Consider the following 25,849-nt stretch of genomic DNA (forward strand, 5'->3'; position numbering starts at 1 on the left):
GTCTGGAGAGCAACAGTGAAGGTTGTCCTTGGGTGGAATAAGTGTGTGTGAGCCAGTAAACCAACCCTCAACAAATGGAAAATGGAAAAGGACTGTAATTCAGATTAGAACGTTGGGAAGTACAATTGCAATGGAATTGACTTTATAGCACTTTATATCCTTTTAGTATTTTTTCTTAAATATTTAATTATTGATTTCATTATGTATTATCTATTAAGATATTTTCACCAAATATTGCTGTATATTATATTATCTTCATGTTTGTTCATCTTCTTTCAGTAATTTTGGAGCTCATATTATATTTGGAATTGCATTCCATTTACCAGCAGAGAAATACTGTTGTGTAGTAGACAATTCACTGATAAACACTTATTATTAGGGGTTCAAGCATGAAATGCTGAAACCCTATTGTAATTGTAAGGATTCGTAAAACGCATCGTGCAGGACAAACCGTAAGGCCTAGAGACTTGAAACCTGGCCAGATGGTAGGCCTCAATTTGGGGACAACCTATCAGAGTATGACCCCGATTGGCCCATAGGTGGCGCTACAGCAACCAAAAGTTCAAAATCGCTCATAACTCTTAGACCGTTTGTCCCAGGGTCAGGTGTCTTATATCGTTGGAATCCTTGGCTCAAGGCGGACAAAATGGCTAACTAGTCCTAGGTTTTTCGCCCGATCGGAACCAAACCAGTGCAGAAATGTTCTCTGGAGTTTGAATATCAATAATTATCGAAAAAAAGTTGAAATTTCGATTCACGGTCGCTAAGGGGCGCCAAAATGTATGTTGTGGGAGGAGCCTATTTTACTAAAACGGCTATAACTCCGGAACTCAATGAGGTATAATCAAAATACCTCAAACTCGGTACACGCGTGTAAGAGGTCACTATGAGGTCACAGTAAAAAAATCGCGGCGATTGGCCACATGGTGGCGCTATAACATGAAAATAACATAAAACAGGCTATAACCACCTGACCGTTAGTCCGATTGACTTGAAAATTGGTATGCAGTGTCTTGGTCCAAGGTGCCATGTATGTCTATGAGGACATTGGTGTATCTCAAAAAACATGGCCGCCATTGGCCAATAAAGTTGAGCACCTATTAGACAAGGTTAACGGAGGCCGATCGGAACGAAACTCGATGGGCATGTTTGTCTCATGGCCCTAGAGGTCTGTAAGAATTTTGAAAGAAATCGGCCACTAGTTGGCGCTAACGAGTTTTATGGCTCTGTAATCACGTGGTGTTACACATATTGTCACAAAATGCATATCATTTGATAGATCTGCTCATGCTGAACAATTTTGCCTCTAGAACCATTGCTGTCAATCAAACCGTTCATTAAATATTCGCGAACATGTTAAAAACCTACTTTTGCGAACTAGTCCCTGGTTTTTCGCCCGATCGGAACCAAACCAGTCCAGGACAATTCTCTGGACTCTCTAGATCAATAATTATCAAAAAAAAGTTGAACTTTTGCATTTGCCTGGCTGTAATAGGGCCATTTATAAAATGGGCGTGGCAAAATACATTAAAAAGCCTATAAATCCTAAATAAAAACTCAGAACTTCACAAAAATTGGTGAACTTATGTGATATAACATCATTAACAAGCATGCAAAATTTCATGGAGATCGGACCATAGTTGGCGCTATAACTGTTAAAAACCTTTAAAACCATATATTTCCTATGGTACATTGCCTGTATTGGCTGTAAATGGTGTTTTCCATCTATTATGTCAGTGGTTAAATGCTTGCTAAATAAAACTTGATAACTTTTGATGCTATTGTGCTTAAAAACCCTCAAAGGCCTTAATAGCTTGAACCCCGATAAATGCTGCTTGCAGCTTTAATTATTATTATTATTAGTTTACTTGTGTGGCTTGTAGTGCAAAATATTATATATATATATCTCAGTTTACTGTTTAATTAAAAATCAATTATTTATGCTTTTGAAAAGACGTGTTGTGTCTGTTTAAACCTCTTGTGCTCTTCGGTCATTTTTGACGAAAACATTTTATGTTTCATTACTGGATGAATCCGCACTTTTGAATGAATCTCTTGAATAAATTATTCTTATTCAATGACTCACTCATAATCACTTCACTTGTTTCATTACTGGATGAATCAGCGTTTTTGACCGAATCTCTTGAATGAATGATTCAATGACTCACTAAAGACTTGTTTCATTACTGGATGAATCAGCGTTTTTGAACGAATCTCCTGAATGAATGATTCAATGACTCACTAAAGACTTGTTTCATTACTGGATGAATCAGTGTTTTTGAACGAATCTCTTGAATGAATGATTCAATGACTCACTCATAAAGACTTCACTTGTTCCATTACTGGATGAATCAGCGTTTTTGACTGAATCTCTTGAATGAATGATTCAATGACTCACTAAAGACTTGTTTCATTACTGGATGAATCAGCGTTTTTGACTGAATCTCTTGAAATAATGATTCAATGACTCACTCATAAAGACTTCACTTGTTTCATTACTGGATGAATCAGCGTTTTTGACCGAATCTCTTGAATGAATGATTCAATGACTCACTCATAAAGACTTTACTTGTTTCATTACTGGATGAATCAGCATTTTTGGTCGAATTATCTTAAACAAATGATTCAATAACAAAACGTTTTTTTAAGACCTTTATCTTTGTCGCCACCTACTGGTGTAACAATGTAATTAATACAGTCTTTATTTGAAGAGTCAAATTATTTTCAGAAGGTGATTTGCTCTATTTTGATCACTACCTCAGTACAAGACATTCATTCAAAAACACTGATTCATCCAGTAATGAAACAAGCCAAGTCTTTATGAGTGAGTCATTGAATCATTCATTCGAACCAATGTTTCAAACAAATGAATTCAAATGAAAAAAATATTTTTTAAGTAGACTGCAGCAACTAACATTTTGTCCAAACTTACAGTAAATTACGTTATTCTGTTTGGTTGTCTATTCAGAATCATGATCTCAGTTTATCCAGAATCGTGCAGGTCTATTGCATACAGTATGTGAAGACTTCTGTATCCTAATATATGAATGTTTTAATGATGGATGCTGCTGTCAGATACACTGATGACTTCATTCGTATCTTTTTTTCATGTTTACTTGAATCGATGCATGAAACGACTTTCTTGCTGACATTAATCCTGATGGATGAAATCAAGCCCTTTTTTGGAGTCTCATTTTAGTAACAGCGGTCAGTTTCGCTAGGATTTATATTAATATTTCACTTTCTAAGTAAAGGAGTGTGTTTTTGCTGTGGCATCATCAAATAAAACTTCACTGGTGTTGAATATCAGTATAGTGTTTTAAAGCGTTCAGTGAAATGAACGTGTGGGAGATTTAATCCTCATATCTATACATGTGGAGTACAGACTGAGTGAAGGCTGTTATCATGTGTTATCACGTGTTCCTCACCTTCTGTAAGCTCTTCATTCACGTACAGCATCAGTCTCCTTCCTCTCAGGCCGAAGACTTTGGCAGTTTCACGCAGCAGATCAGGGTAAAGTAAAGGGTTTTTACCCGCTGGGTTCATTAAAAGCAGTGTGGCCACATCTCCCTTCTGACACTCTGCAGGACAAAACACACACACACACACACCAATAACACACAAATTCAACATTTCATATTGGATGAATTTTTCTCTGAGCTTATTAAAATGCATCATGGGATTGTCTTTGTGAAAGATGTACACTGCCGTTCAAAAGTTTGTGATCAATACGATTTTTAATGTTTTTCAGTGCGTGTCTTGAGTGAAGAGTGAAGCTCACCCGCTGGACTGGCGTTCATGAGCTTCAGGTTGACGTATGGACACAGAAGAGAGTCTGAGCTGCTCAAATCAGTAGGACTCGAACCCGAGGTCACCGTCAGCGTCTTCCCGCTCAGAGACATCAGATCAGCGTCGGCACGCAGCGCTGGAAGAGACAAACACACACCTGACTGAACACAAATGGGCTTCTAGCACCTTCAGAGGATGAAGTCATTCAGTAAGAGTTTCAACTGTTTTCCTTATATACAGTCAAACCAAAAATTATTCAGACACCACCAGATCACTAGTGTGTGCAGGACACTATAGTTCATTTATGTAAGTGAGGATGGCAAAATAAAATAACTGACATATTATACCCAAAAATTCTTCATACAGTGGACGACCAGTAAAAATTTGGGACAAAAAATTCAGACACTTTGACCTGAGAATGTTTTGCTTGGTTGAGCTAAACTGGTATTATCTAATTGTGTAGTTAAATTTAACAGCTGACAGATATTCAACATAATTCATGTGTGAGACAGTCTAACAGAAGGACGGACAAAACCACTGAAATATCCACTGATTTCATAACTCTGAGTTCTGCTCATATTTTATTAGCATTTTCTAAACTATAGCGAATAAACTGTGATAATGTGAGAAATGTTGAAGGAGTCTGAATAGATTTGGGTTTGACTATACAGTAGGGCTGCCCTCGACTAAAGAATTTTCTAGTCGACTAGTAGTCATTCATTTAAGTCATTAGTTGACTATTTGCACGTTTATATTAATAAAGCATACATCATAATAATGCGCCTTTAATTGCCTATATAAAATACATATAGCCTAATCAGCACACAAATAAAGCCTGCACTGGAAAGCGTAATGATTATGAATGTGTCGTGAAAAAAACTGAAGGAGACCGTCTAAACATTTAAATAATTTATTGATAATGTTTTCTGTGTTTTCGGCTGCAGAGATTAAATCAACGATGCTGACTTGTCATCTCCGCAGTAGTGGACGTTTCATACGGATTCTGAGAATATTTATTTTCCATTGGAATCTGCCCATTCAAATGTAGACATTTCAAGCTTTCTATAGATATATTTCTCATGTCTGTGAGGCAAGTATACGCCGAGTTTCGGTTCATTTATGTGATGTGCTCAAGTTCACTGAGACCGAGACGGTAGAAAGCAACACTATTTTACACAAGCACAGCGTTTTGTTGTTATTGTGAGTTTACAGAAATAAAAGTAGAGCCTTTAAAGTTGGCATTACTCATCTGAATGACCAAAAATGAGGGAGTATTTTAAGTTAAACTCAAGAGATCGCGCCGGTGCCTGTATGTCATGCTCTCCACACAAACACTTATGCGCCTGATAATAGCACACATTTCTCTAGGTTAGCGTTACTGCGAGCGGACTAGTAAAGTTGCTACTACTTACACGTTTCAAGTGATGAGCCATATTTGAGGTCGATAAATGACGGGCGAATGTGTGGATTTCCTGCCGTTAACGATCTGTCCATTACAGATTTTGCCACTTCCTGTGGAGTTTTTTTTCTAATAACATTTTGTAAACGCCTCTTCTAGTCGACTAACGGTTAGTCAGCTATTAGGGAGCAGCCCTAATATACAGTACATCTACGAAGCAGGGAAGTCAAAATTACCAGAACCTCACTAACAAGTCAACACTAAAAAATAAATACATTAGTTAACATGAACTAATAATGAACTGCACTTATACAACATTTATTAATCTTTGTTAATGTTAATTTCAACATGTACTAATACGTTATTATAATCAAAGGTTGTTTTTGTTAACATTAGTTAATGCACTGTGAAATAACATGAACAAACAATGAACAGCTGGATTTTTATTAACTAACATTAACACAGATTAATAAATACAGTAACAAATGTATTGCTCATGGTTAGTTCATGTTAGTTAATACATTAACTAATGTTAACTAATGAACCTTATTGTAAAGTGATACCAAAATAACAATCTTTCATTCTTATAGTACCAGTTCTCTGAATCTGTGTGTGATCTCACCTGTCTTCCCGTCGAATATGGCCACAGGCGCACTGTTGAGTCCGAACACACTGACACACACCGTCTTCAGCCGCTCCAGGTCCAGGATCCCGTCGCCCTTGGGATTCTCCAGCAGAACTACTCCCTCTGAGAGACACATTTACATTCATTCATTTAGCAGACGCTTTTATCCAAAGCAACTTACAAATGAGAACAATAGAAGCAGTTAAAATTCAAGTGCGACGACCATTCCCAGTTTAATCTAACGCATGTAGGCCTACTTTTTCTTTTCTTTTCTTTTTATAAATGGATATAGAATGCATAAATCAATTTGTGGCGGGGGGGGGGATTATTAATCTCCGTTAATAATCTTTTACACAGAACTTTATTATATTAAATATTAATCAAAAATGATTCACACCTTCACAAAATCCAAATATTCAGTGTAAGAGTAAAAATGACATAACATTATTTATAGTAAGTTTATTGATTCACATCTTATTTAGAGTTTTGACCTCGACAACCCAACTGCATTTACCGCAAACAGTAAACTAAAAGATTGTTCTGGTTGAATCGGTTCAAAGGAGTCATTAGTTCGCGAATCGGACGTGTCATTAGCGGACTTGTACACGTTGTGTGATTATCCCGGCAGTTTAGGACATCGCACAAGATTTGTCAACACAGAAAACATTTCATCATAGTTTTGTTTTGTTTACCGCCACGAATTAGTCTATGTGTGGGAAACACTGGAATGGAAGAGAAACACGTGAACGGATCGAGAGTAAACACGGCTCAGAGAGACAAGCAAACACGGTACAAAAACCGGAAAATACCGGTATTTATTACACGGCTCTGTGGAATACTTGATTGTACAGTTGTGATTGTGTGATGGATGAGGTGTACAGTTGTGATTGTGTGATGACTGAGGAGTACAGTTGTGATTGTGTGATTGTGTGATGGATGTGGTGTACAGTTGTGATTGTGTGATGAATGAGGAGTACAGTTGTGATTGTGATGACTGAGGAGTACAGTTGTGATTGTGTGATGAATGAGGAGTACAGTTGTGATTGTGTGATGACTGAGGAGTACAGTTGTGATTGTGTGATGAATGAGGAGTACAGTTGTGATTGTGTGATGACTGAGGAGTACAGTTGTGATTGTGATGAATGAGGTGTACAGTTGTGATTGTGTGATGAATGAGGAGTACAGTTGTGATTGTGTGATGACTGAGGAGTACAGTTGTGATTGTGTGATGACTGAGGTGTACAGTTGTGATTGTGTGATGAATGAGGAGTACAGTTGTGATTGTGTGATGACTGAGGTGTACAGTTGTGATTGTGTGATGACTGAGGAGTACAGTTGTGATTGTGTGATGAATGAGGAGTACAGTTGTGATTGTGTGATGACTGAGGTGTACAGTTGTGATTGTGTGATGAATGAGGTGTACAGTTGTGATTGTGTGATGAATGAGGTGTACAGTTGTGATTGTGTGATGAATGAGGTGTACAGTTGTGATTGTGTGATGACTGAGGTGTACAGTTGTGATTGTGTGATGAATGAGGAGTACAGTTGTGATTGTGTGATGACTGAGGTGTACAGTTGTGATTGTGTGATGAATGAGGAGTACAGTTGTGATTGTGTGATGACTGAGGTGTACAGTTGTGATTGTGTGATGAATGAGGTGTACAGTTGTGATTGTGTGATGAATGAGGAGTACAGTTGTGATTGTGTGATGACTGAGGTGTACAGTTGTGATTGTGTGATGAATGAGGTGTACAGTTGTGATTGTGTGATGAATGAGGTGTACAGTTGTGATTGTGTGATGACTGAGGTGTACAGTTGTGATTGTGTGATGAATGAGGTGTACAGTTGTGATTGTGTGATGACTGAGGTGTACAGTTGTGATTGTGTGATGAATGAGGAGTACAGTTGTGATTGTGTGATGACTGAGGTGTACAGTTGTGATTGTGTGATGAATGAGGTGTACAGTTGTGATTGTGTGATGACTGAGGTGTACAGTTGTGATTGTGTGATGAATGAGGAGTACAGTTGTGATTGTGTGATGACTGAGGTGTACAGTTGTGATTGTGTGATGAATGAGGTGTACAGTTGTGATTGTGTGATGAATGAGGAGTACAGTTGTGATTGTGTGATGACTGAGGTGTACAGTTGTGATTGTGTGATGACTGAGGAGTACAGTTGTGATTGTGTGATGACTGAGGTGTACAGTTGTGATTGTGATGAATGAGGTGTACAGTTGTGATTGTGTGATGAATGAGTTGTACAGTTGTGATTGTGTGATGAATGAGGTGTACAGTTGTGATTGTGTGATGAATGAGGAGTACAGTTGTGATTGTGTGATGACTGAGGTGTACAGTTGTGATTGTGTGATGAATGAGGAGTACAGTTGTGATTGTGTGATGACTGAGGTGTACAGTTGTGATTGTGTGATGAATGAGGTGTACAGTTGTGATTGTGTGATGACTGAGGTGTACAGTTGTGATTGTGTGATGAATGAGGAGTACAGTTGTGATTGTGTGATGACTGAGGTGTACAGTTGTGATTGTGTGATGAATGAGGTGTACAGTTGTGATTGTGTGATGAATGAGGAGTACAGTTGTGATTGTGTGATGACTGAGGTGTACAGTTGTGATTGTGTGATGACTGAGGAGTACAGTTGTGATTGTGATGACTGAGGAGTACAGTTGTGATTGTGATGAATGAGGAGTACAGTTGTGATTGTGATGAATGAGGAGTACAGTTGTGATTGTGATGACTGAGGAGTACAGTTGTGATTGTGATGACTGAGGAGTACAGTTGTGATTGTGATGAATGAGGAGTACAGTTGTGATTGTGTGATGACTGAGGAGTACAGTTGTGATTGTGTGATGACTGAGGTGTACAGTTGTGATTGTGTGATGACTGAGGAGTACAGTTGTGATTGTGTGATGACTGAGGTGTACAGTTGTGATTGTGATGAATGAGGTGTACAGTTGTGATTGTGTGATGAATGAGGAGTACAGTTGTGATTGTGTGATGACTGAGGTGTACAGTTGTGATTGTGTGATGACTGAGGAGTACAGTTGTGATTGTGATGACTGAGGAGTACAGTTGTGATTGTGATGAATGAGGTGTACAGTTGTGATTGTGTGATGAATGAGGAGTACAGTTGTGATTGTGTGATGACTGAGGAGTACAGTTGTGATTGTGTGATGACTGAGGAGTACAGTTGTGATTGTGATGAATGAGGTGTACAGTTGTGATTGTGTGATGACTGAGGAGTACAGTTGTGATTGTGTGATTGTGTGATGACTGAGGTGTACAGTTGTGATTGTTTGATGACTGAGGTGTACAGTTGTGATTGTGTGATTGTGTGATGACTGAGGTGTACAGTTGTGATTGTTTGATGACTGAGGTGTACAGTTGTGATTGTGTGATTGTGTGATGACTGAGGTGTACAGTTGTGATTGTGTGATGACTGAGGTGTACAGTTGTGATTGTGTGATGACTGAGGTGTACAGTTGTGATTGTGATGACTGAGGAGTACAGTTGTGATTGTGATGAATGAGGAGTACAGTTGTGATTGTGATGAATGAGGAGTACAGTTGTGATTGTGTGATGACTGAGGTGTACAGTTGTGATTGTGTGATTGTGTGATGACTGAGGTGTACAGTTGTGATTGTGTGATGACTGAGGAGTACAGTTGTGATTGTGTGATGAATGAGGAGTACAGTTGTGATTGTGTGATGACTGAGGTGTACAGTTGTGATTGTGTGATTGTGTGATGACTGAGGTGTACAGTTGTGATTGTGTGATGACTGAGGTGTACAGTTGTGATTGTGTGATGACTGAGGTGTACAGTTGTGATTGTGATGACTGAGGAGTACAGTTGTGATTGTGATGAATGAGGAGTACAGTTGTGATTGTGTGATGACTGAGGTGTACAGTTGTGATTGTGTGATTGTGTGATGACTGAGGTGTACAGTTGTGATTGTGTGATGACTGAGGTGTACAGTTGTGATTGTGATGAATGAGGTGTACAGTTGTGATTGTGATGAATGAGGAGTACAGTTGTGATTGTGTGATGACTGAGGTGTACAGTTGTGATTGTGTGATGACTGAGGTGTACAGTTGTGATTGTGATGAATGAGGTGTACAGTTGTGATTGTGTGATGACTGAGGAGTACAGTTGTGATTGTGTGATGACTGAGGTGTACAGTTGTGATTGTGATGAATGAGGTGTACAGTTGTGATTGTGTGATGACTGAGGTGTACAGTTGTGATTGTGATGAATGAGGAGTACAGTTGTGATTGTGTGATGAATGAGGAGTACAGTTGTGATTGTGTGATTGTGTGATGGATGAGGAGTACAGTTGTGATTGTGTGATGACTGAGGTGTACAGTTGTGATTGTGTGATTGTGTGATGGATGAGGAGTACAGTTGTGATTGTGTGATGAATGAGGTGTACAGTTGTGATTGTGATGAATGAGGTGTACAGTTGTGATTGTGATGAATGAGGAGTACAGTTGTGATTGTGTGATGACTGAGGTGTACAGTTGTGATTGTGATGAATGAGGTGTACAGTTGTGATTGTGATGAATGAGGTGTACAGTTGTGATTGTGTGATGAATGAGGAGTACAGTTGTGATTGTGTGATGACTGAGGAGTACAGTTGTGATTGTGTGATGAATGAGGTGTACAGTTGTGATTGTGATGAATGAGGTGTACAGTTGTGATTGTGTGATGAATGAGGAGTACAGTTGTGATTGTGTGATGACTGAGGAGTACAGTTGTGATTGTGTGATGAATGAGGAGTACAGTTGTGATTGTGTGATGACTGAGGTGTACAGTTGTGATTGTGATGAATGAGGTGTACAGTTGTGATTGTGATGAATGAGGTGTACAGTTGTGATTGTGTGATGAATGAGGAGTACAGTTGTGATTGTGTGATGACTGAGGAGTACAGTTGTGATTGTGTGATGAATGAGGTGTACAGTTGTGATTGTGATGAATGAGGTGTACAGTTGTGATTGTGTGATGAATGAGGAGTACAGTTGTGATTGTGTGATGACTGAGGAGTACAGTTGTGATTGTGTGATGAATGAGGAGTACAGTTGTGATTGTGTGATGACTGAGGTGTACAGTTGTGATTGTGATGAATGAGGTGTACAGTTGTGATTGTGTGATGACTGAGGAGTACAGTTGTGATTGTGATGAATGAGGTGTACAGTTGTGATTGTGTGATGACTGAGGAGTACAGTTGTGATTGTGTGATGAATGAGGAGTACAGTTGTGATTGTGATGAATGAGGTGTACAGTTGTGATTGTGTGATGACTGAGGAGTACAGTTGTGATTGTGTGATGAATGAGGTGTACAGTTGTGATTGTGATGAATGAGGTGTACAGTTGTGATTGTGTGATGACTGAGGAGTACAGTTGTGATTGTGTGATGAATGAGGAGTACAGTTGTGATTGTGTGATGACTGAGGTGTACAGTTGTGATTGTGATGAATGAGGTGTACAGTTGTGATTGTGTGATGAATGAGGTGTACAGTTGTGATTGTGATGAATGAGGAGTACAGTTGTGATTGTGTGATGACTGAGGTGTACAGTTGTGATTGTGATGAATGAGGTGTACAGTTGTGATTGTGATGAATGAGGTGTACAGTTGTGATTGTGTGATGACTGAGGAGTACAGTTGTGATTGTGTGATGAATGAGGAGTACAGTTGTGATTGTGTGATGACTGAGGTGTACAGTTGTGATTGTGATGAATGAGGTGTACAGTTGTGATTGTGTGATGAATGAGGAGTACAGTTGTGATTGTGTGATGAATGAGGAGTACAGTTGTGATTGTGATGAATGAGGTGTACAGTTGTGATTGTGTGATGACTGAGGTGTACAGTTGTGATTGTGATGAATGAGGTGTACAGTTGTGATTGTGATGAATGAGGTGTACAGTTGTGATTGTGTGATGAATGAGGAGTACAGTTGTGATTGTGTGATGAATGAGGAGTACAGTTGTGATTGTGATGAATGAGGTGTACAGTTGTGATTGTGTGATGACTGAGGTGTACAGTTGTGATTGTGATGACTGAGGTGTACAGTTGTGATTGTGATGAATGAGGTGTACAGTTGTGATTGTGTGATGACTGAGGTGTACAGTTGTGATTGTGATGAATGAGGTGTACAGTTGTGATTGTGTGATGAATGAGGAGTACAGTTGTCATTGTGTGATGACTGAGGTGTACAGTTGTGATTGTGTGATTGTGTGATGACTGAGGTGTACAGTTGTGATTGTGTGATGACTGAGGAGTACAGTTGTGATTGTGTGATGACTGAGGTGTACAGTTGTGATTGTGATGACTGAGGAGTACAGTTGTGATTGTGATGAATGAGGAGTACAGTTGTGATTGTGATGAATGAGGAGTACAGTTGTGATTGTGTGATGACTGAGGTGTACAGTTGTGATTGTGTGATTGTGTGATGACTGAGGTGTACAGTTGTGATTGTGTGATGACTGAGGAGTACAGTTGTGATTGTGTGATGACTGAGGTGTACAGTTGTGATTGTGTGATGACTGAGGTGTACAGTTGTGATTGTGATGACTGAGGAGTACAGTTGTGATTGTGATGACTGAGGAGTACAGTTGTGATTGTGATGAATGAGGAGTACAGTTGTGATTGTGTGATGACTGAGGTGTACAGTTGTGATTGTGTGATTGTGTGATGACTGAGGTGTACAGTTGTGATTGTGTGATGACTGAGGAGTACAGTTGTGATTGTGTGATGACTGAGGAGTACAGTTGTGATTGTGTGATGACTGAGGAGTACAGTTGTGATTGTGATGACTGAGGTGTACAGTTGTGATTGTGATGACTGAGGTGTACAGTTGTGATTGTGTGATGACTGAGGAGTACAGTTGTGATTGTGATGACTGAGGAGTACAGTTGTGATTGTGATGACTGAGGTGTACAGTTGTGATTGTGTGATGACTGAGGAGTACAGTTGTGATTGTGTGATGACTGAGGAGTACAGTTGTGATTGTGTGATGACTGAGGTGTACAGTTGTGATTGTGTGATGAATGAGGAGTACAGTTGTGATTGTGTGATGACTGAGGAGTACAGTTGTGATTGTGTGATGAATGAGGAGTACAGTTGTGATTGTGTGATGACTGAGGTGTACAGTTGTGATTGTGATGAATGAGGTGTACAGTTGTGATTGTGTGATGAATGAGGAGTACAGTTGTGATTGTGTGATGACTGAGGAGTACAGTTGTGATTGTGTGATGACTGAGGAGTACAGTTGTGATTGTGTGATGACTGAGGTGTACAGTTGTGATTGTGATGAATGAGGAGTACAGTTGTGATTGTGATGAATGAGGTGTACAGTTGTGATTGTGTGATGACTGAGGAGTACAGTTGTGATTGTGTGATTGTGTGATGACTGAGGTGTACAGTTGTGATTGTGTGATGACTGAGGTGTACAGTTGTGATTGTTTGATGACTGAGGTGTACAGTTGTGATTGTGTGATGACTGAGGTGTACAGTTGTGATTGTTTGATGACTGAGGTGTACAGTTGTGATTGTGTGATTGTGTGATGACTGAGGTGTACAGTTGTGATTGTGTGATGACTGAGGTGTACAGTTGTGATTGTGTGATGACTGAGGTGTACAGTTGTGATTGTGATGACTGAGGAGTACAGTTGTGATTGTGATGACTGAGGAGTACAGTTGTGATTGTGATGAATGAGGAGTACAGTTGTGATTGTGTGATTGTGTGATGACTGAGGTGTACAGTTGTGATTGTGTGATGACTGAGGTGTACAGTTGTGATTGTGTGATTGTGTGATGACTGAGGTGTACAGTTGTGATTGTGTGATGACTGAGGAGTACAGTTGTGATTGTGTGATGACTGAGGTGTACAGTTGTGATTGTTTGATGACTGAGGAGTACAGTTGTGATTGTGTGATTGTGTGATGACTGAGGTGTACAGTTGTGATTGTGTGATGACTGAGGTGTACAGTTGTGATTGTGTGATTGTGTGATGACTGAGGTGTACAGTTGTGATTGTGTGATGACTGAGGTGTACAGTTGTGATTGTGTGATGATGAGGTGTACAGTTGTGATTGTGTGATGACTGAGGAGTACAGTTGTGATTGTGATTGTGTGATGACTGAGGTGTACAGTTGTGATTGTGATTGTGTGATGGATGAGGTGTACAGTTGTGATTGTGTGATGACTGAGGAGTACAGTTGTGATTGTGATTGTGTGATGACTGAGGAGTACAGTTGTGATTGTGATTGTGTGATGACTGAGGTGTACAGTTGTGATTGTGTGATGACTGAGGTGTACAGTTGTGATTGTGATGACTGAGGAGTACAGTTGTGATTGTGTGATGACTGAGGAGTACAGTTGTGATTGTGTGATGACTGAGGTGTACAGTTGTGATTGTGTGATGACTGAGGAGTACAGTTGTGATTGTGTGATGACTGAGGTGTACAGTTGTGATTGTGATGAATGAGGAGTACAGTTGTGATTGTGTGATGACTGAGGTGTACAGTTGTGATTGTGATGAATGAGGAGTACAGTTGTGATTGTGTGATGACTGAGGAGTACAGTTGTGATTGTGTGATGACTGAGGTGTACAGTTGTGATTGTGTGATGACTGAGGAGTACAGTTGTGATTGTGTGATGACTGAGGTGTACAGTTGTGATTGTGATGAATGAGGAGTACAGTTGTGATTGTGTGATGAATGAGGTGTACAGTTGTGATTGTGATGAATGAGGAGTACAGTTGTGATTGTGTGATGACTGAGGTGTACAGTTGTGATTGTGATGAATGAGGAGTACAGTTGTGATTGTGTGATGACTGAGGAGTACAGTTGTGATTGTGTGATGACTGAGGTGTACAGTTGTGATTGTGTGATGACTGAGGAGTACAGTTGTGATTGTGTGATGACTGAGGTGTACAGTTGTGATTGTGATGAATGAGGAGTACAGTTGTGATTGTGTGATGAATGAGGTGTACAGTTGTGATTGTGATGACTGAGGAGTACAGTTGTGATTGTGATGACTGAGGAGTACAGTTGTGATTGTGATGAATGAGGAGTACAGTTGTGATTGTGATGAATGGTCTTTAGAATCGCATGGAAAGACAGTATGTCACGTTATAAAAAGGCCCTAAAAGCGGCCAGGGCTGAGCACCTCCGCAAACTAATAGAAAACAACCAAAACAATCCTAGGTTTTTATTTAACACCGTGGCTAGACTAACAAATAAACAGAAGTCACACGAACAAAATATCCCGTTACAGTTTAGTAGTAATGATTTCATGAACTTCTTCACTGAGAAAATAGAAAGCATCAGAACCACAATTGTAAACGTTCAATCCTCAATCGCGCCTTATAATTCAGCCTCAATTATCACCCCGCAAGAACAATTACAGTGCTTTACAACTATAGAACAAAAAGAGTTAAATAAACTTATCACTTCATCTAAAACAACAACATGTTTATTAGATCCTATACCCACTAAACTACTGAAAGAAGTGTTACCTGTATTGGAAGAGCCTCTCCTCAATATTATTAACTCATCTTTATCTTTAGGTCATGTTCCAAGAACATTTAAACTGGCAGTTATAAAACCTCTCATTAAGAAACCACAATTAGATCATAATAATCTAGCAAATTATAGACCCATTTCAAATCTACCTTTTATGTCTAAAATACTAGAAAAAGTTGTGTCCGCTCAACTGGGCTCTTTCTTGCAAAAAAAAATGACATCTATGAAAAGTTTCAGTCAGGATTCAGGCCGCATCACAGCACTGAAACTGCGCTCGTTAAAATCACAAATGATTTACTTTTAGCTTCTGACCAAGGCTGCATCTCAATACTAGTTTTACTTGATCTTAGTGCTGCGTTCGATACTATAGATCACACAATACTCTTAGATCGACTACAAAATTATACTGGTGTTCAAGGACAAGCATTAAGCTGGTTTAGATCATACCTATCTGACCGCTATCATTTTGTCTATTTAAATGGAGAAAAATCGATCATAACTCCAGTAAACTATGGAGTGCCGCAGGGATCTGTGTTAGGCCCTCTGTTATTCTCAATATATATGCTGCCACTTGGAAATATTATAAGGAAACATGGAATTAGTTTCCATTGTTATGCTGATGACACTCAAATATATATTTCATCACGGCCGGATGAAAACGCTAAATTATCCAATTTGACAGAGTGTTAAAGATATAAAAGACTGGATGACGCACAATTTTCTTTTATTAAATCCAGACAAGACAGAGGTACTAATCATCGGTTCAAAAAACCGCCCACAAAACCTCTCACACTACAACTTTAACATAGTAGGATGTCCTGTTACTTTATCCTCTACAGTAAAAGACCTGGGTGTTATACTAGACTGCAACCTGTCTTTTGAAAATCATATTTCATATGTTACAAAAACAGCCTTTTTCCACCTTAGAAACATTGCTAAGCTACGTAACATGCTATCAGTTTCTGATGCAGAAAAATTAGTTCATGCATTCATGACCTCGAGACTAGATTACTGTAATGCTTTGTTGGCCGGTTGTCCTGCATCCTCAATAAACAAGCTACAGTTAGTCCAAAATGCCGCCGCTAGAGTTCTTACTAGATCAAGAAAATATGATCATATAACACAGATTTTATCATCACTACATTGGTTACCTATAAAGTTCCGTATTAATTACAAGGTATTGCTACTGACTTATAAAGCCCTAAATGGCTTAGCTCCAGTCTATTTAACGGATCTTCTATCGCCCTATAATCCATCGCGCTCTTTAAGATCACTAAATTCGAGGCTTTTGGTCATACCTAGGATATCCAGATCCACCAAAGGAGGGAGAGCATTTTCACATTTAGCTCCAAAACTCTGGAATAGTCTTCCTGATACTGTTCGCTGCTCAGACTCGCTCTCCCAGTTTAAAACTAGACTAAAGACGCATCTCTTCAGCCAGGCATTCATATAATACTTTTAATCTTATAGTTAAATCCGACCTCTAGTTCATAAAAACGCCAGAGGAGAACTGGCCCCCGACTGAGCCTGGGTTCTCCCAAGGTTTTTTTTTCTCCATTAGGTCACCTGATGGAGTTTTTCGGTTCCTTGCCACTGTTGCCTTTGGCTTGCTCAGTTGGGGATATTTGGGATATTTAATTTAATTAATCAATCAACAATACTATTGATCAGCATTAACAAACGTGGACATTTTCCACTAGAAACAAGCATTGATGTATTATTTTAATTTAATACTGTGAAGCTGCTTTGATACAATCTGTATTGTGAAAAGCGCTATATAAATAAACTTGACTTGACTTGAATGAGGAGTACAGTTGTGATTGTGTGATGACTGAGGTGTACAGTTGTGATTGTGTGATGACTGAGGTGTACAGGTGTGATTGTGTGATGAATGAGGAGTACAGTTGTGATTGTGTGATGACTGAGGTGTACAGTTGTGATTGTGTGATGACTGAGGTGTACAGTTGTGATTGTGTGATGACTGAGGTGTACAGTTGTGATTGTGTGATTGTGTGATGACTGAGGTGTACAGTTGTGATTGTGATGACTGAGGAGTACAGTTGTGATTGTTTGATGACTGAGGTGTACAGTTGTGATTGTGTGATTGTGTGATGACTGAGGAGTACAGTTGTGATTGTTTGATGACTGAGGTGTACAGTTGTGATTGTGTGATTGTGTGATGACTGAGGTGTACAGTTGTGATTGTGATGACTGAGGTGTACAGTTGTGATTGTGTGATGACTGAGGAGTACAGTTGTGATTGTGTGATTGTGTGATGACTGAGGTGTACAGTTGTGATTGTTTGATGACTGAGGTGTACAGTTGTGATTGTGTGATTGTGTGATGACTGAGGTGTACAGTTGTGATTGTTTGATGACTGAGGTGTACAGTTGTGATTGTGTGATGACTGAGGTGTACAGTTGTGATTGTGTGATTGTGTGATGACTGAGGTGTACAGTTGTGATTGTGTGATGACTGAGGTGTACAGTTGTGATTGTGTGATGACTGAGGAGTACAGTTGTGATTGTGTGATTGTGTGATGGATGAGGAGTACAGTTGTGATTGTGTGATTGTGTGATGGATGAGGAGTACAGTTGTGATTGTGTGATGGATGAGGAGTACAGTTGTGATTGTGTGATTGTGTGATGGATGAGGAGTACAGTTGTGATTGTGTGATTGTGTGATGGATGAGGAGTACCTTGCTGCTTGTCCTTGAGCATGACTCTCAGGTTGACGTGAGCACAGACTGAAGAGTTCAGAGACACTCTGGAGACTCCAGATCCTCTCACGATAGTCAACTCCAGATCCGAGCCTTTCAACTGTCATACAACACACACACACACACACACACACACACAAACACAAACACAAATCAACCCTGATCCAGTCCCACCAAAGCACCTTTCTAGTAGGGGTGTAACGATACCCTCATGTCACGATTCGATACATATCGCGATACTGAACTCATGATACGATATTAATGCGATACTCCAAGACATATGATAAAAGGTTTAAAAAAAAAATTACTGTAGATTAAAATGCTAAATTTGGTGTTACATTGTGTGTGTAAATGAATAGTCTTGGACTTGGTGCTGAAACCCAAAGCACAGGACAATAGAGACGCCAGAATAACAATATTCATGATTCTGAAGCTGAAAACACAGGATTATTTTAGACGAATATGCTTTCACTGTCACTGACTAGATATATTTATAATAATGTCGGACACTTTTACTGGGAATATCAGACATCTGGCATTATCAGGACACACACATATTCCCCCATTGCATTATTATACATTATATTCAACATTATATAGTAGTTTAGTGTAGTTCTGACACTAAAACTCTGAAAACTTGAATTTGTTCTCACACATTTTTATTTTGGGTGAACTATCCATGATATACATTGATGCATTTTTGTATTGCGATATATTGTGACACGATATGTTGTTAAACCCCTACTCTCTAGAGATGCTGTTACACAACAGAAGACCGCATCCTTCGAAGGACGACTGCGTCCAGGGCCGGAGTGGGGCCACTTTTCAGCCCGGAGTTTCAGGCCCAAGACCGGCCCTCTTTTTCCATGGTGGAATTCCAAATTAGCACTTTTTCCAAATTGGATAAATGAAGCAACAGTTCAGCTCTTACCATTGTGTAGTTTTTATTAATAACATGGTTCAACAAATAATGTAAAGGTTAAATAATAATTCAATTAAGCTGAGAAGTTAACAAAAAATGTTCCACTATTCCACAAGGATAGGTTGATAAATTAACAAAAGCAGAAAGAAAGAAAGAAAGCAAGCATTTGAAATGTATCCCACTCTTCCACAAAGAGGCATATTTAATGTTTACAGATTTATTTGTATTCAAAAATAATGCTTTTTTAATAAAAAAACGTGATACCTAATGACATTTGAGGTTATTAACCCTCTGGGGACCACAAACGCGCCCGCGCGTTTTGCTCGTTTTTTTTTTTAGCAATGAAAATAAACACTAAATGCTCTGTTAATTTTGATCTTTCATTTTCGTGTAATACATCAATCGATCCTGTTCAGTTTCTATTTTTTTTCTGTATACTCACAATAAAAATAAAGTGTTTTGCTTTTTGACAAATAAAGAAAAATTAACATGATGCAATTTCTGCCTTCTCTCTGTCAGTAAACTCCCATTTGAAACGCGTTCGAAAATGATCTATAACTCCGCGAAAATTCAGTCAAACAGGCAAACAGACCCACGGGCATAAAGCTTGAGATCGCATCTTTTAAATGAAGTCATTTATATAAAAAACAAATATTCTCAGCTTCTGTAATCTGTATAAAAAGAGAGCGACTCCTGTCGAGCTCATTAGGAGCTCATTCACAGTAATGTGACCACTCCCCGGAGAGCGCGTGCTATTCAAACGCAAATTCTGAGAACTATTTCAGAGCTGTGAAACGCCCACATCAGCTGTAAACAAAGCGCGTCGCGACTCCTCGCGAGCGAGACATTATAGCCTACCTTATGGAGAAAAGATTCCTCAGAACAGTGCTGATGAGGAGCAATATCTCCTGAAATGAGGAGCAGATTCCGCTGAGGAGTGAGGTAGGCTGTTTTCTTTTCTCACGTGTGGAATAACGTTAGTGTAGGCCTATGTAAACCGCAAAAAGATGAATCGCATTTCTATAATATTACTCGCCTTTCTGTGAGATGAATGAAGGGGACATATTTGTAAAGACTGTTTAGCCTAAATATGAATCGCGCGTCTGTGTGTGAAAGAATAAACTGCTTTGCTATAGCCTACTGAGATGAGTAAAAATCGACTGGAATATGTTGAAATAAAATGTATTTGTATAAGCAACGTATTAAACTGCAAAAAAAATACTATTTTTGTCAAAAATAAATTCATAGACTAAGATGTTAGATGTTCCAATGTTGGCTATATTCAAACTAATGAATACATATGATAAAATGTAGGCCTATAATCTTTTTTTTTCTTTTTTTTTTTACAAAGAAAGAGTACACTTGAAATATTGTTGAAATTGTAATTATTGTTGTAATTGTAACATTTTTAATAAAATAGCAAAACATATTTACAAGAGAGATGTAAGCGAAATCTTAAATGGTCAATATAAGTCTTCTTCTAAATACATCTTTTGTCCTTGCATTGTGGCTCAGTCAGTTTCACACCTGAGTGAATGGCTAATTATGCAGAGTGGGTGGGACATTCATAATCTAAGGTGTAAACTACTCCTCCCCCTCGCATATTGGCTTTCCAAGCAAAACCTGTTTTACACCATTTAAATCAATGTATTTTTTTTTGTGAACGATAAAGCAAGACTATTTTTACATCATTTTGAAGCTAGAACTCAAAGGGACAACATCCATTAGTCAAAAGTCTTGTGGACACATATTTAATATGTGTTTTGTGGTCTTAATTCAGCAACTTTCATTTTAATTTTTTCCAATAACCACGCATAAACATTATTCTCTTAAAAATACAAACATCTACATACACGTTGCTCGCATATTATGGTATCCCTGTTTGTGCTATATAGAGTGAATTTACACCTTTGCCATTAACATGTTTATAAATAACTGAAAAAAGCACAAATGTCAAGGCATGTCAGAACATCTCAAGGACCCCAAAAACAGCTTGGTCCCCAGAGGGTTAAAACAGTAAGTCCCGCCCATTGACTGCCTAAAAAAAAAGTGTTCGAGCGAGTAAAAGCAGGAGATCAAGAGCGTGGGGAATGATCATGCGCGCGCGAGGGCTTGTATTGCCTGCAGAGGAGATGTCATGCGCGCGCAGGGTGTGAATCATAGACTGTAAAAAATATGGACAAAGCGTCTGTGACGTCACCCATAGACTTTCTGAAGAGGGGAAATCCTAACCCCGCCCCCCTTCTGGCCAATCCATATATGGGTAAAGGACGCAGCGCGCGTCACTCAGCTCGCTCTGCTACTCCGGTTATCTCTGTGTATTTTAGGCAACGAAATATGTTATAAAACACCATACTAACTCTTTTCGTTTTCATTTAAAGAAATCTTAAACATTATAGCCACACAAATGTGGTTCAGGCAACGCGTATTGATTATATTCACTGCATATAACGTTTGCCTATTTATAACAAAACGAAATATAAAACACAAACCTGCCTCTTTTCGTTTTAAATATAATATAAAAATATTAAACATTTTAATATGGTCCAGGCAATATGTGCATTTGTACTAAACAACAGATGTTGCAGTAAACAACATTACAGATCATCTTCGTTGTATTAAAATTTTAAATGACAAAACTCAACCCAGTCTCTTTTTGTTAAATTTCACTTTTATCAATATTAACCATTATAAAAGTATAAGTAAAAGGTACAAGAAGCTATACAAATAAAGTAAACAATTCAGTCAAACATACAAAGTCAGCGCTCTAGTCTAATCATACAACGGTAAAGTTAAATAGCTTATAAAGTTATGAAACTTCCCCTCAGCCAAAACGATTGGCCAGGGAACAAATTATAGATTCACGAAACCAAAAATCTCCCGTTAGATATAGACAAGACGAATTATATCTCATGTTTAACCACTACAGAGACGCCAGAGTCAGCGGCAAACGCCAGAAGGACTAGCCGAGGAAAGGCTGCTCCAGGCGGGGTACATGAGCGCCGAGCGCCCGGTCATCGCTGGATCTCACAACCTGGATAAAATTATCATAAATCTTTAAATAAACCACAGATTTGAGCTTTAAACAACTACATTCTCGCCTGAAAAACTCTTAAAACTACATTTCATGATACAGAAACAGTAGTATTATATGTCAACTGTGTTAAAAAATGGCGCTTCTTAAGTTGTCATTCTCCTTGGCGCTGCCTATGCTCGTTATCAGCTGTCAATCAAGCTGTCAATCAAAGTTAACCACGCCCTAATTTGTCATACATTTTATATCTAAATACGATCTAAACTAACGAGTTAGAAAAAAATTCACCCCCTCACAGTTGTCAGGCACTCGGAACCTATCGAAAAAATACAATAAAAGTCCATGGGACCAACCTGTAAAAACATGAATTTATGCTGTGAAAACGGACATTTTAACATGGGGGTCTGTGGACATTTGCACCCTTTTGGGACCTCCCTCTAGCGGAGTTTTGATGTATTGCAGTTTTTCGCACTTCCGGGTAGGCTTCATTTTTCAGATTAGAATGTTGCCGCTTGGTTTGAATGAGAATTTGAATTCCTGTTTCCTCGCTTGTAGATCTGTTATCCTCTCGCGAATTTCATTTACTGCGCGCGCCAAGCATCAGTTGTGCGCTCCATTAATTTTGTCATTGATTTGCCGCCATAGGGCCGGCCCAGCTATCGGTAGGCGCCGGTGGTGCCGCGGTAGCCTACCTGAGAAAACGTTTTGGAAAAGACGGGCTATGGACCCAACCAACTCTATGGGAGGGGAGGGGAGAACTCCCTCTCATGGTACAGCCCATGCAGAGGCTGCGCGCTGCGGTGTCAGAATGCGGAACGTGTGTAGCCTAATGTAACTAACGTGACAAATGTAAAAAAAATAAAAAAATCCTCGACCGGCCCAAAAGTGAAGCGGCCCACCGGGAATTCTCCCGATTCTCCCGATTACCCACCCCGGGCCTGACTGCGTCAAAAAGACACGACAAAGACTGTCCCAATTCCCAGGCTCCTTCGAATGCGGCATAAAACTGTTCTCCACGTCATGAAGGACAGAACGAGGATCTGTCGAAGCCTATCCCAAGATTCATTACGCACCGGTAACGGCGATATAGTCTTTGAGAGAAAATGCAGTTACAGTTTTGAATGCAAGTATTGTTGGGTGTATATAACAATACAAACGTATGTTTTAAAAAACACTGTAAAGCGGTTAAAATGTTGCCATATCTTATCAATATGCGATTGAATAAATGGTTTATGCTAAAAAAAAATACTAAAAACTAATGTTAAGTGTGATTAACAGTAGAAAAATGTGTCGATTTTAGTCGATTGACAGCACTAATTTTAATATACTATAATAATATAATTAATAATAATAATAATAATAATAATAATAATAATAATAATAATAATAATATGGGCGCATTTTACATTCAATTTAGGGCATGTTTACACGACAAAAATGTACTTAGAACAGAATTGTTTTATAATCTCTTGTGTTGATTTGATTTCATCATTATTTCCTTCCACAGTTCACCATGTGTTTGTTTTGTGGAACATTTGGAGAAAGACTCTGGGAATGCAATGAAAATATGCGCATAGACTCGTGATGATAATGTGAGTTTATACACCATTAATAGTTCATTAGTTCTTCTCTTCCTGTACATGACAGTCTTCATGTGTATTTCTATTAGTGGTGACGCAAATGTTCCCGTTTCATGCAAACCTATTATTATTCTATTACTTGCGTCTGCATCATCTCATGTATTATGCTTTATTCATTTTTGATCTATAAAGAGTTCTAGAGCGTATTCATGTTCACAGAGACACAAGCATGTCTAGCGCGCTGAAGACTACATGTGCTGTTTGAGCTCAGTGTTCTGACCCGATGGTGAGTGCTGTAGCGTTACGTACATGAGCATTACCCAAACATTATATAACATGTTCATGTCTTAGTCAAACCACAGCTCTTCAGCACTTCTGTGTTATATGTGCTATAGGGATAACTCACCCAAAAATAATTTACATCAAACCTGTCTATTTCTTTAGTTAAACACAAAAGATATTTAGAAAATTGTCAGGTCACATTAAATGTATTTGTATAAACCTTTTTACAATACACCGTTTTAAAGCAGCTTTACAGAAAATCATGATGTTAATGTTTATAGTATCTTAAAGCCTCTGGCTCTCGGTCACTGACACCGCTGATATAAACAATCAAGCAGTTTGTATATCTATATACAGTAAATACTGATTTACTTGAGTCTACTGTATGCATGCAGATAAAGTAGGATGTACTATATATCCAACTTTATATAGAGAGCTGTGCGACAATATATCTAACAATTGTCTTAATTTTTTTTTTTTTTTTGTCCATACAATGAAAGATAGAGTTGTTTTAAATCTCAATGGCTTTAATAACATGGACAAAAACACACAATTTTCAAAATATTTCCTTTTGCGTTTAAAGGCCGTGACGCACCAAGTCGATGTCAAATAAAGCGACGAAAGTTAAAGAAAGTTCACTGCATCTCGGTTAAAAAGCTGCGCTTGAACACACTGAAAGGACTACATGAGACTGTCCACTAAGCCGCATGTAAGTTAATTATCAATATCAGCAGGAATCAATAGTTCATATTCGTCAACTCAGACTGCAGATTTACAAACTGTGAACAATGCAGCATTGCTTATCATTTTGAATATCAATCAGGCTGATTAGGGATGCACCAATGTATGGGCCAATAATCCCTATTGGTCAATAAAAGCAATTATTATAATGAACAATTTGAAAGCTGAGACTTTGTTTCTTATCAGAAGTAAGATAATTACAATTCATTTTTGATGTAGGGGAAAACCACGGACCTGGCAACCCTAGCTTTAACTACGGGTGATTCATGGGGTCAAATATTGATTGGTTAAGTAATTCATATTTACATATAAATATATAAGCAAAACTGTTTGAATGTTCTTTTCACAAAGATGTACAGTGATTCCTCATCCTGATGTATTTGTTAAAGGAGAAAAGCTGAATGTCGTTCCTGATTTTAAATACTTAGAGGAGTAATTTTGGATTCTCAGCTGTCATTTCAAAAGCATGCTAAAATGGTAGCCAATATTATTACATTTAATTTGGTCAACTTTAGGCATGTAAGACCATATTTAACAACAGAGGCAGAAAAACTTTATGCATTGTATGGTATTTTGTCATATTACACATTGCTTTACTAGGATATAATCGGCCCTGATCATCGGCTGTTTTTAAACATTCTGCCGATGGCCAATAGTGAAAATAATTGCTTTAATCGGACGATACCGATTATTGGCTGATACATCACCTAGTATATATCAAATGTTGGTATCAGGGCATTAGAAGAAGAATGAGCACATCTCTCGAGTTCAGTACCTGAGTTTTCTCCTGGACGATCACACTGGCATTCTGGGCCACTGGATAGGGCTTGAGAGGAGCTTTAGTCGTGGCCAAGATGAAGTCTGTGTGTGCTTGGATGACTTGATCCAGGTATTCCCCAGCCGGCTGACTGCTGTAGTACACCGTGATCTCATCCGACGGGACCAGATGACCCTGAGACGACAAGTTTGGACACATTACAGCCTCATATGTATAGTCACCAGTAATGAGTAGGGGTGTCACGATACCCTCATGTCACGATTCGATATATATCGCGATACTGAACTCATGATATATTATTGTGATACTCCAAGACATATGATAAAAGGTTAACAAAAAAATGTACTGTCGATTAAAATGCTAAATTTGGTGTTACATTGTGTGTGTAAATGAATAGTCTTGGACTTGGTGCTGAAACCCAAAGCACAGGACAATAGAGACG

At 38.7% G+C, this 25,849-nt stretch overlaps 1 protein-coding gene across 1 annotated transcript in view; it reads right to left on the reverse strand.

Moving 5' to 3' along the window:
- iars1 (isoleucyl-tRNA synthetase 1) overlaps positions 1–25,849 on the reverse strand; it is a 157,503-nt gene that overhangs the window by 10,082 nt on the left and 121,572 nt on the right. Inside the window, exons 31-33 of the mRNA XM_084100950.1 lie at positions 5,811–5,936; positions 3,782–3,925; positions 3,429–3,581 (exon numbers count right to left, since the gene is read on the reverse strand). Coding sequence (XP_083957076.1) covers positions 3,429–3,581; positions 3,782–3,925; positions 5,811–5,936 — 423 coding nt within the window. The remainder of the gene's footprint in view (positions 1–3,428; positions 3,582–3,781; positions 3,926–5,810; positions 5,937–25,849) is intronic.

Source organism: Abramis brama, assembly GCF_963993115.1.
Source record: "Abramis brama genome assembly, chromosome: 23".
In the NCBI taxonomy this organism is placed as follows: Eukaryota; Metazoa; Chordata; class Actinopteri; order Cypriniformes; family Leuciscidae; genus Abramis; species Abramis brama.